Source organism: Ranitomeya variabilis, chromosome 1 (genome assembly GCF_051348905.1).
Source record: "Ranitomeya variabilis isolate aRanVar5 chromosome 1, aRanVar5.hap1, whole genome shotgun sequence".
Taxonomy (NCBI): Eukaryota; Metazoa; Chordata; class Amphibia; order Anura; family Dendrobatidae; genus Ranitomeya; species Ranitomeya variabilis.
In genome coordinates this window covers 881,271,902-881,284,743 of record NC_135232.1, presented here as the reverse complement: position 1 = coordinate 881,284,743, position 12,842 = coordinate 881,271,902, and the positions used below count along the sequence as shown (strand labels likewise).

Genomic DNA, 12,842 nt, shown 5'->3' with positions numbered 1-12,842 from the left:
TACCCTGGTTACCATTGTAAAACATTGCTGGCATTGTTGCTTTTGCTGTCAAACACAACGATACACGCCGATCTGACGACCAAATAAAGTTCTGAACTTTCAGCAACGACCAGCGATATCACAGCAGGATCCAGATCGCTGCTGCGTGTCAAACACAACGATATCGCTATCCAGGACGCTGCAACGTCATGGATCGCCGTCGTTATCGCTGCAAAGTCGTTTAGTGTGAAGGTACCTTCACATTAAGCGACGCTGCAGCGATATCGACAACGATGCCGATCGCTGCAGTGTCGCTGTGTGGTCGCTGAAGAGCTGTCATACAGACAGCTCTCCAGCGACCAACGATGCCGAAGTCCCCTGGTAACCAGGGTAAACATCAGGTTACTAAGCGCAGGGCCGCGCTTAGTAACCCGATGTTTACCCTGGTTACCAGTGTAAATGTAAAAAAAACCAAACAGTACATACTTACATTCTGGTGTCCGTAACGTCCCCCGGCGTCTGCTTCCCGCACTGACTGTGAGTGCCGGCCGTAAGGCACAGCACAGCGGTGACGTCACCGCTGTGCTCTGCTTTTACTTTACAGCCGGCACTCAGTCAGTGGGGAAGCGGATGGCGGGGGACGTGTGACAGACACCGGAATGTGAGTATGTACTGTTTGTTTTTGTTTTTTTACATTTACAATGGTAACCAGGGTAAACATCGGGTTACTAAGCGCGGCCCTGCGCTTAGTAACCCGATATTTACCCTGGTTACCATTGTAAAACATCGCTGGCATCGTTGCTTTTGCTGTGAAACACAACGATACACGCCGATCTGACGACCAAATAAAGTTCTGAACTTTCAGCAACGACCAGCGATATCACAGCAGGATCCAGATCGCTGCTGCTTGTCAAACACAGCGATATCGCTATCCAGGATGCTGCAACGTCACGGATCGCTATCGTTATCGTTGCAAAGTCGTTAAGTGTGAAGGTACCTTTAGTCTCCTCTCCGCCCTGCTCCAGATTAGAAAGGCAGTCACGACCAAGATTTATGCTAGAACTTGGAGAAGGTTCTTGTCCTCCTTGGGGTCGAGGATAGGGCTCCTGTGAGCAAGATTTTGGAGTTTTTATAGAAGGGTCTTGAGTTAGGATTGTCCACCAGTACCCTAAAAGTGCAGGTGGCGCTTCTCAGAGTGCCATACAGCTGTGATTTGGCCGGTAATTTATTGGATATCTCGGTTTAAAAGCTTTGTTGAGATATAGGCCCATTTCTAAGACAAATTTAGTACCATTAGATTAAATTTGATACTGACAGCTTTATTTGAGCCCATAAAATCTGTAATTCTTAAAATTCTTTCACTCAAAACCGCTTGTTCGTAGTGTTAACATCAGCCAGAAGAGTCAGTGATATTCAGGCTCTTTCCATCGCTATGCCATTTACCCACATTAGATGATGGGGTAATCTTTAAACCAGATCCAGCTTACCTTCCCAAATTAGCGTCTAGATTCCATAGACTACAAGAAGTTGTCCTTTCCTCCTTTTTTGTTCTAATCCAAAGAACCAGAAGGAGGAAAGACTTCGCATGCTGGATGTCAGAGGATGCGTAATCAGATACCTGTCCACCATAAAGCTTGAGAAAGTATAGGTCATTGTTTGTCCTTCAGGGGTCTAGAAAAGGGTTTTAATGCAGCAAAACCCACAATTGCTAGATGGGTTAGGGAGGCTATTTCTTTAGCCTAGTCATCAAGTGGCACAGCGGTCTCTGAGAGGTTGAAGGTTTATTCCACTCGGGCTGTGGAATCCTCCTGGCTGGAAAGATCAGATGTCTCAGTAGAAGAAATATGTAAAGCAGCAACATGGTCTTCTTCCACTTTCTATAGGCATTATAGATTGGACGTGGGTACATCTTCCTATCTCGCCTTTAGGGAGAAGGGTGCTCCAGGCTGTGGTCTTTCCCCTGAATTTTTGTTCTCTGTAATTCTCTACTGGTGCTGTCATGAGTGATTGGTAAAGTCTAACTTACTTTACTTTACCGGTAATGGGATTTTTTGGGGGATCCAATTACCGGTAAGTAAGACTTTCCTTGAGCCATATACAGGTCCTTCTCAAAAAATTAGCATATAGTGTAAAATTTCATTATTTACCATAATGTAATGATTACAATTAAACTTTCATATATTATAGATTCATTATCCACCAACTGAAATTTGTCAGGTCTTTTATTGTTTTAATACTGATGATTTTGGCATACAACTCCTGATAACCCAAAAAACCTGTCTCAATAAATTAGCATATTTCACCCGTCCAATCAAATAAAAGTGTTTTTTAATAACAAACAAAAAAACCATCAAATAATAATGTTCAGTTATGCACTCAATACTTGGTCGGGAATCCTTTGGCAGAAATGACTGCTTCAATGCGGCGTGGCATGGAGGCAATCAGCCTGTGACATTGCTGAGATGTTATGGAGGCCCAGGATGCTTCAATAGCGGCCTTAAGCTCATCCAGAGTGTTGGGTCTTGCGTCTCTCAACTTTCTCTTCACAATATCCCACAGATTCTCTATGGGGTTCAGGTCAGGAGAGTTGGCAGGCCAATTGAGCACAGTAATACCATGGTCAGTAAACCATTTACCAGTGGTTTTGGCACTGTGAGCAGGTGCCAGGTCGTGCTGAAAAATGAAATCTTCATCTCCATAAAGCATTTCAGCCGATGGAAGCATGAAGTGCTCCAAAATCTCCTGATAGCTAGCTGCATTGACCCTGCCCTTGATGAAACACAGTGGACCAACACCAGCAGCTGACATGGCACCCCACACCATCACTGACTGTGGGTACTTGACACTGGACTTCAGGCATTTTGGCATTTCCTTCTCCCCAGTCTTCCTCCAGACTCTGGCACCTTGATTTCCGAATGACATGCAAAATTTGCTTTCATCAGAAAAAAGTACTTGGGACCACTTAGCAACAGTCCAGTGCTGCTTCTCTGTAGCCCAGGTCAGGCGCTTCTGCCGCTGTTTATGGTTCAAAAGTGGCTTTACCTGGGGAATGCGGCACCTGTAGCCCATTTCCTGCACACGCCTGTGCACGGTGGCTCTGGATGTTTCCACGCCAGACTCAGTCCACTGCTTCCTCAGGTTCCCCAAGGTCTGGAATCGGTCCTTCTCCACAATCTTCCTCAGGGTCCGGTCACCTCTTCTCGTTGTACAGCGTTTTCTGCCACATTGTTTCCTTCCAACAGACTTACCATTGAGGTACCTTGATACAGCACTCTGGGAACAGCCTATTTGTTGAGAAATTTCTTTCTGGGTCTCACCCTCTTGCTTGAGGGTGTCAATGATGGCCTTCTTGACATCTGTCAGGTCGCTAGTCTTACCCATGATGGGGGTTTTGAGTAATGAACCAGGCAGGGAGTTTTTAAAAGCCTCAGGTATCTTTTGCATGTGTTTAGAGTTAATTAGTTGATTCAGAAGATTAGGGTAATAGGTCGTTTAGAGAACCTTTTCTTGATATGCTAATTTATTGAGACAGGTTTTTTGGGTTTTCAGGAGTTGTATGCCAAAATCATCAGTATTAAAACAATAAAAGACCTGACAAATTTCAGTTGGTGGATAATGAATCTATAATATATGAAAAGTTTAATTGTAATCATTTCATTATGGTAAATAATGAAATTTAACACTATATGCTAATTTTTTGAGAAGGACCTGTAGAGGTGGACTTGCTGGTGCGTTTTGGATCATTATCCTGCTGCATAACCCAAGTGTGCTTCAGTTTGAAGTCATGAACAGATGCCTGAACATACACCTTCAAGATTTTTTTCATAGACAGCAGAATTCATGATTCCATTTACCACAGCAAGTCTTCCAGGTCCTGAAGCAGCAAAACAGCCCCAGACCATCACACTACCACCACCATATTTTACTGTTGGTATGTTGATCCTTTTCTGAAATGCTGTTATTTCTATGCCATATGTAATGGGATATACACATTCAAAAAAGTTCAACTTTTTTCTCATCAGTCCACAGAGTATTCTCCCAAAAGTCTTTGGGATCATCCAGATGTTTTCTGGCAAAACTGAGAGGCGCAAGCAGGTCCTATTCATGTGATTTCTTAATTGAGAACAGTTGTGACAGTAATCAGGCATGCGTGTGGCTAGGGAATTTGAACTCTGCTTCCCAAAGGTGTGATAAACCACAGTTAATTTCTGTTTTAAGGGGTTGGTGGACAATCAATTTTTCACACAGGGCCCTGTAGGTTTGGATTTTTTTTCCCCCTTAATAAGTACCTTCATTTTAAAAACTGCATTTCGTGTTATCTTTGTCTAATATTTAAATTTTGTTTGGTGATCTGAAACATTTAAGTATGACAAACAAAACAAAGAATATGAAATTAGGAAGGGGGCAAACACTTTTTCACACAACTGTGTATAGTTAGAATCACTGTCTCCTATGAACATCATCCACAGGGTTGTCTTTAGCAGAACTTGCCCCAGCCTGCACATTACATAAATACCTCTGTCAGAGATGGATAGCAGAATCTGGCTGTGCTCTGCTCCACTTTCAGCTGATAGCTGGATAACAGCCATCTTCTGCCTGATGTATTGCATCTCCTGAGCTCACACCCTATGAGTGCCGTACATGTACAATGATTATTGTTAGAGCGGTTGCCCACTCAATCCTTAACAAATGTGTTTTGACTATGATTTGTGGATTTTACTAATGATCAAGTATTAAGCTATGTCTGCACAGATGTGTGTGGTGTGTTTTTTGTTTTTGTTGTGTGGGGGGTGTTTTTTTAATTTTTTTTTTTATTTGAGACGGCCATGGACTGGTCTGGTCACATTCTCCTCCATTATCCACCATTTTGAGAATAGTAGCATCCTGCACTTAGCCCATAAGCGTTCTGAAGAATGAGTATATCTGTTTGTTTTTTTTTTGTTTTTGTTTTTTTTTTAAAAAACATTCATGCCTAGGGAAAAAAAAATGTATTCAAGCATTAAACAACCCTTTTAAGCCCGATATAAAGTGCTGTTTGCACAAGGTGGTTATCTTTTGACTGTTACATCCACTTGGCAAGGATTTGGAATTATATTGATCATATCTTTTACAACATCCTAAAATTAATTTAGGATACTTTTGAAGTCTGGAGTTATTTATGCCAGTCTTGAACCTATGGAACCCTACAGTACTGTGCGTCCGTTATTAAAACGCCGTTTTATAGATTTGGCTAAAGTTTGTACTGACCTGCACCAAAAAAAGGCAAACTATTGTGAGCTCGTGTTTTTAGTTATAATTAGTGATGAACGAGTGTTATCTGAGTATCTTAGGCGTGCTCGATTTAATATGTTTGAGTCCCTGCTGTTGCATGTCTCGCGGCTATTCGACTGTCACAAAACATCTAGACTCTATGCTTCTGTTAATACATCCCAGAATTGCATGTCTTTTTTGCTGCTGCATCACACTGTTGACTCATGTTCAGTTTATGATCTATTAGTATACCCAAGTCTTTTTCACATGTGCTGATTCTTAGCCCTATTCCTTCCATTCTGTATATGCTTTTTTTTTTTTTTTCTTTTTTTTTTTTTTTTAATTGCCCAGATGTAGTACTTTGCATTTTTCCCTATTAAAAAAAATTAAAAACTATTCTGTTAGTTGCTGCCCACTGCTCCAGTTTATTTACCTTTTTTTGAACTCTCTCTCTCTCTCTCTCTCTCTATTCTATCCTATCCTATTCTATCCTATCCTATCCTATCCTATCCTATCCTATCCTTCCTAGCTTTGTCAGCAAATTTAATCGGTGTACCCTCAATTCCCTCTCACAAATCATTGATAAAGATGTTGAAGAAAACAGGGCCAAGGACAGAACACTGTGGTACCCCACTTGACATTCTTCCAACTGGACATGCAGCCATTTACGACCACTCATTGAGTCCAATCACTAAGTCGGTTATGAATCCACAATTGCCTTGTCCATTCCATACTTATTTTTTCAATAAGGATGGTGTGAGATACTTTGACAAAAAACTTGCTGAAGTCAAGATATACTATATCTACAGCATTTCCCAGATCCACCCAGTCAGTGATTGTCATAGAAGGAAATTAAGTTAGTCTGACATGACTTATTAGTTACAAACCCATGCTGACTCTGGTTAATCACTTCATTCTTATCCAGGTACTTGCATACATGTTGTTTAATCATTTTATTCAAAGATCCTGGTATAGAAGTTAGACTTACCGGCCTATGGTTCCCTGAGTCCACCTTTTTCTCCTTTTTGAAGATTGGAACAACATTTGCTCTTCTCAAGTCTTCTGGGACTTCTCCTGTTCTCCATGAATTTTCAAAGATTATGGAGTGGTTCAGAAATTTCATCTGTTATCTCCTTCAGTACTCTGGGGTGTAATTCATCTGACCTGGAGACTTGAATTCATGTTAAGTGTTTCCTCACTATCTTTCTGTTTATAGATATCCTGGATTCTTCTATTCCTTTAATAGGACAGTGAAGATCAGTCCATGGTACATTTCCTTTCTGAGAGAAAACAGATGCAAAATAGGAATTTAAAAGCTCGGCCTTCTCAACATCCTTTCTTACCTCTTCATCATTTTCATCCTGTAAAAATCCTATAGAATCTTTGACTTTTCTTTTACTTTTGACATATCCCCAAAATCCTTTTATATTGATTTGTCAGCTTTAGATAATCTGATTCGTGCCCTGCAGGTTCTGCAGAGAGCGTTATATTCTTCTTTATCAAATGGAAAGAGGGATGCATATATAAACATTTTTCTTCCTTTTAGCATGTATTTTAAGTTCTGTGTTCATCCAGCTTGTTTTCCTTAAATGCTTCGTATTCTTCCCTCTTTTTGGAATTGATAACGATTGTGCTTTGAGAATCTAATTTTTCAAGATTTCCCATCCTTCCTGGACATTTTTGTCCTTAAGGATATCCAACCATTGGATCCCTCCGATTCTCTGAGTCCCTTTTTTAAAATCTGCCTTTCTGAGATTTAACCTTGAAGTCTGAGTCTTCACAGGTCTTCCTCCTAGTTATCCAAAATTCTAAAATAGCATGGTTGCTACCTCCTAGGGTCCCAGCCACTCTTACCTCCTCAAGCCATTTCCTCCCTGTTTATAAGGATTAGATCCAAGGTAGCAGATCCCCTTGTTTTCTCCCCTACCTTTTGGAAGATAAAGTTGTCAGCAAGAGAGGATAAGACTTTGCTTGACCTGTTAGTTTTGCCTGAGAGAGATTCCCAACAAATGTCTGGATAGTTGAAAGCTCCCATGACCACTATATCATATTGTTTGGAGAACTTGGCCATTTGATGCATAAAAAGTTCATCCATAGCTTCAGCTTGCACAGGCGGCCTGTAGTAAATGCCTACAATGGTGGTCCTTTTCCGTTGTCCTCTCCTTGTATTCTTAGAAGACTAGGTATAAGGGTATTGGAATGAGCACTAACATGAAAAAAAAAACTTGTATTCTTACCCAGACAGTTTCCGTTGAACTCCAAGTCTCTGAAGCTTCAATCTCTGCAGATGTACGCTTTTCTAACATGCAATGCAACACCAAGTCTGTTTCTTGCTAATAAGTTGTATCCTTCTAGTCTTGTATTCCAGTCATGTGTATCGTCCCACCAAGTTTCAGTGATTCCAATGACATCATATTTATTTTCCTGTGTTAGTAGTTCCAATTCTTCTTTTTGTTTGCCCATGCTTTGTGCATTTGTATAGAAACATTTTGGTTTGTGATTGGTTTCTCTTTCTCTAATATTTTTATTATTTAGATTTTTTTGGTCTTTGTTCTTCCCTTCTACTTTTAATAGCAGAATTCTCAATAGTAGTTGTCGGGTGTAAGGTCTTTTCTGGCCTTTTGCTTCCCTTCCCATATTCTAGTTTAAAGCTCTCCTGATGAGTGTAGCAAGGCGACTTCCAAATACATGTTTTCCAGTCCATCCAGTTTTCCACCCCATCTCTAGCAAGCAGTCCATTGTATAAATAATTCACTCCATGATCCAGAAATCCAAATCCTTGCTGACGGCACCATCGACGTAGCCCGTGGTTCACCTGCAAAATCTTATTCCACCTCCTACCTAAGTTTTCAAAGTCACTGCAGATGGTTTCCAGGTCCTTTCTTGTGGTGTCATTTGTCCCCTCATATTAGCAGGAATTGGTGGTCGTCTGAAGAGTCCTGCTATCCTGTCCGACACATCTTTAATTTTTGCACCTGGAAGACAGCACATTTCTCTTGAGGTTATATCCGGTCTGCAGATTGCGGCCTCTGTTTCTCTCAACGGGGAATCCCCCATGACTACAACTCTCCGTTTCTTCCTCACAACATTTTTCTTTCTCCATCCAGGAGGACTCCTGAGGGCGTACAAGGTTGTTGTTTGTGGGCAAAGTCTTATCTTGATTGTATTTCTCCATTGTTCTCCTGTGCGAGAGCCTGGTACAGTTTCCTTGAGCAGTATGGGTGCTGACAGCCTCCCAATCCTCCTGCTTATGTGTCACATGCTCCCATTTCTCTGTTTCTTCAGGTGTACTTAAAATTTCTTCTTTCTGCAACATGAAGAGATAATTCTGCTCTAAGAACTCTTCACTTTCCTTAATGATTTTCAATGTAGCTAACCTCTCTTCTAGATTTTGCAACTTTTCCTCCAACAGGGACACAGGCTTGCTTTTCTGGCATTTGAAGTTTGTCTTTTCCACTGGTAAGTCTGTGAACATGTAGCAAGAAATGCAGCTCACCAAATGGCTCCTGGCCTCTTCCATGTGTAATAACGTGCAGGTACTGAGTATGTCACCACGGAACAGACAGACCAACAGTTGAGGGGTTTAATAACAGGAATTAGGTTCTCCTCGCAGGGAGGAAGCAATGGAAAATAACTAGCAATAAAACAATGCAAAAATACGGGAGTTAAACAATAAAACAGAATTAATCAGGATTTCTTGAGAAAAGAACACTTATCAGTCTCATGAGGCCTTGCTTGGAGGGTCGTCTTCTCCAACGTAGGCGCCGAGAATCAGCGGCACTTGTCGTTCCTCTGTGGTCCGTGAGCAGAGTAGTCTCTGAGAGCCTGCTGCCTGGGGTTTCGGGAGTTAGTGTGGTATGCACAGGCTCTGAGTCTTTAACTTTTATAGCACAGCCAGAAAATCAGGGCTCCGCACTGTTGTCTCTGTACCAGGAAAACAGGGGCTCTGCACTGTTAAGTCTCTGTACCAGGAGTCAGGGGCCAGGGTGTAGTAGTCTCTCAACGGGTCTCAAAGCGCCCCCCTAAAGTCACAGCAGAGTCCGCTTTAAGTACTCACTGGATGCAGTCTTTCTGGGCAGTCTCTACAAGATGCAGTCTTTCTGGGCAGTCTTTCTCTCTCTCTCTTCTGGAGCGCAGCTGCACCCGGCTCTGCACGCTGTTCTGCAAGCTGCTCTCTCCTGCATGCGTCCCTTTCCCGCTCTCTGGCTGCTTCCCTGCTGTCCCAGTCTACAAGTCTCTCCCCTAGGGAACCTGCGGCACAGCTCAAAGGTTCCGGGCACATCGCCGAGAAGGTAACCGCCCCCAGACTCTTCTTGTACTTTTAACTCCTTACACATGTTCTTACTGTTAAACAGAAATCAAAGAGGTGAAAAACATGCCAAAATTTGCACGCCGAGTGCACCAAGTAAGCCTAGGAGTGTGTGGGTATGCTTGCACATCTTGTGCATTAGCGCTTGCTATTCCCTCCTCACCCTATATGCTTGACACAGTGTCCATATGATAAAGACCCAGGACAAATCGAAATGTTCTTTTTGGCTTTATCTCTCTGTCCTGATACCTCACATGTGTTGCTGTGCATATTTCACAATAAAAAAAACTGCAATTGATTTTTAGAATGTGGTGTATACTGAGTCTGGCACCCTGGAATAATACCCCCATTCTACCAGCACCTTCCCCTATATCTGAGCGCAGACCAATTAGCTCCATCTCAAGATATTCTTAGTCACCACTCCCATTTTTTTTTTAGTGAGCTGTGACTGTTGCCACTCCACGCACGCTTGGACCAAATAAGCTCATTTTCCAGCAGACGTTGCAGTTTCCGCTGCCTGGGCAGCATTGTAATGTTATTTACCTGCAGATTAACTGTACATCTGCAGGTAAATAGCATTTTGCAAGGTGACCGTTCCTTTTTAACCATTCAGCATTTCTGGAAACCTAAAGCAGTTAAGGCCTCTTTCATAATTCCGTCTGCTGGCAGGCGTTGTGACGTATCGACGGACGTCGTGCAAATAGTGAACGTGTGTAACGCATCCAGTGTTTCGACGGATGCGTTACACACGTTGTTGCCTGAATTTTAATGGAGAAATTTCCGGGACACGAGAGAGAGACTGACTTTTCCCCGGGTTGGAATATGCTTCCAGGCATGCTCAAAAGTAAAAACTGCATCCGTCACCGGATTCCTGCGTTTCACAGTGTGTGCAGGATCCAGTGTTCATAGGGTCCCATTCTGTTTTTTTTTTTTTGCTCTTGGGTTTTGTCTGTGGAATGGTCGTAGTGTGAGCGTGCTCTTAGGGTACCGTCACACAATACCATTTACATCGCTACGACGGCACGATTCGTGACGTCGTAGCATCGTATGATTATCGCTCCAGCGTCGTAGACTGCGGTCACACGTTGCAATCACGGCGCTGGAGCGATGCCGAAGTCCCCGGGTAACCAGGGTAAACATCGGGTTACTAAGCGCAGGGCCGCGCTTAGTAACCCGATGTTTACCCTGGTTACCAGCGTAAACGTAAAAAAAACAAACAGTACATACTTACATTCCGGTGTCTGTCCCCCGGCGTTCTGCTTCTCTCCACTGTGTAAGCGCCATAGCCGGAAAGCACAGCGGTGACGTCACCGCTGTGCTCGCTTTCCGGCTTGCCGGCGCTCACAGTGCAGAGAAGCTGAGACGCCGGAGGACAGACACCGGAATGTGAGTATGTACGGTTTGTTTTTTTTACGTTTACGCTGGTAACCACGGTAAACATCGGGTTACTAAGCGCGGCCCTGCGCTTAGTTACCCGATGTTTACCCTGGTTACAAGCGAACACATCGCTGGATCGCTGTCACACACAACGATCCAGCGATGTCAGCGGGTGATCAAGCGACGAAAGAAAGTTCCATACGATCTGCTACGATGTACGATTCTCAGCAGGATCCCTGATCGCTGCTGCGTGTCACACTGCGATATCGTATGGATATCGCTAGAACGTCACGAATCGTACCGTCGTAGCGATCAAAATGGCACTGTGTGACGGTACCCTTACACATGCACATATGTCAACTTATCCTCCAGCTTATTTCCTTGGCTTTGTAGAAATCTCACTCCAGTCTTTGACTAGAGTGAGATTTCGGGTGTAGGGAGTGCCGCCACACATCACAAATTTTTAGACGAGCTGTGGCATCCTGCCCCGGCACAGCCAGAATGAGAAACTGAAGTGGAAATGCCAAAAGTTGCCAAATTTTTGTGCAGCTCCTAGTTGCACCTAAGTTTTGAAAAGTCACAAAACTTTTACGTTTGACTTCTGGTGGGGCCTTTTTGATCGGGGCCCTTGTCTGCACATGTCCTGAGGGCCGCTCTATAGAGTCTTATCAGGAGGGTACAATAATCCTATTTATTGCCTTCTTAATTTACAATACTTGGCCCTAATGCCATTATCTTGGCTTATAAAAATGACATGTAAAGTCTTCTATTTCATTTTTCAGATCGTGTCTTTCATTCTCATGAAACGACAGCTCAGGTTTATCAGGAAGTAGCGGTTCCCATTATCCGTTCGGCTTTACATGGTTACAATGGTGAGTAGCTTCTGCCTCTGATCCAGCGTGACTACAGGAGGTGCTGAGTTGGTGATAATGTTGTTTATATTTCTATTAGGCACTATTTTTGCCTATGGGCAAACCTCTTCGGGAAAAACATACACCATGATGGGTGCACCAAATAACTTGGGAATAATCCCTCAAGCTGTTGGAGAGGTTTTTAAAATCATTCAGGAGGTAAGTTTATTGGCCGCTCGTCGCATCACTTGCGTTATTTTTTTCCTTGCATATTTAAATCTCCAGCATGTAAATTTTCAGTGTTTTTGCGGAAGATTTCACTCCTCCTAATAAGTAGAAAAAAATCTGCATCTAAAAGGCCCCCCTATGCATTTTTCCTGCCAAGAGATGCAGAATTTCTTTTTCTCCTACGTATCATTGGGGGACACAGGACGAATGGGTGTTATGCTGCTGCCACTAGGAGGACACTAAGTTAAACACACACAAAAGATTAACTCCTCCCCTGCAGTATACACCCACGGGCTGGACAATCCAGACCCAGTTCTTACTTAGTGTCTCAGGAGGCACTTGGGTCCTCTGGACCCCACCAATTTTTGGATTTAACGGAGAGAAGGGAGCGACAGGCAAATTTTCAGCTCTGATCTCTCCCGCACCAACAACTGGCAAGTACATGGAGCGTTCCTCCTGTATCCTTTCCCGCGACGATGGATGCCAGCCCTGGCTCACTTTTCAGTGTGGCGACGGTTCCTTAGCGTTCCGATCTCCCTCCCTCCCTCCCTCTCAGGCGACCACGGGGACTAATCATCCACCTAAGTTTCCTGGAGCCAGGGCACAGCCGGACAGACTGACATGGCGTCCGTGCAGCCGCCCACTGCATCACCACTGAATATAGCGGATGACGCACGGCGGCAGAGGCTCTCCACCCTCTCCCTACCAAGGTGAAGGTGGATGGAGCATCGGTTCCATCGCACAGGGTAAGTGCGGGGACCGACGAGCTGACAGGAGGGGGCCCCCTTTCTCTCTTACTAATGCGGCTCTGCAGCCGCGGGGCAGCGTTGTACTTCTGAGGGGGCACG

At 43.6% G+C, this 12,842-nt stretch overlaps 1 protein-coding gene across 7 annotated transcripts in view; it reads left to right on the top strand.

Moving 5' to 3' along the window:
• The window catches only part of CENPE (centromere protein E), a 211,295-nt gene that overhangs the window by 18,542 nt on the left and 179,911 nt on the right, over positions 1-12,842 (top strand). For all 7 annotated transcript variants that reach the window (XM_077278140.1, XM_077278132.1, XM_077278125.1 and 4 more), the window contains exons 3-4: positions 11,698-11,787; positions 11,867-11,985. In XM_077278140.1, the coding sequence (XP_077134255.1) occupies positions 11,698-11,787; positions 11,867-11,985 (209 nt within the window). The remainder of the gene's footprint in view (positions 1-11,697; positions 11,788-11,866; positions 11,986-12,842) is intronic.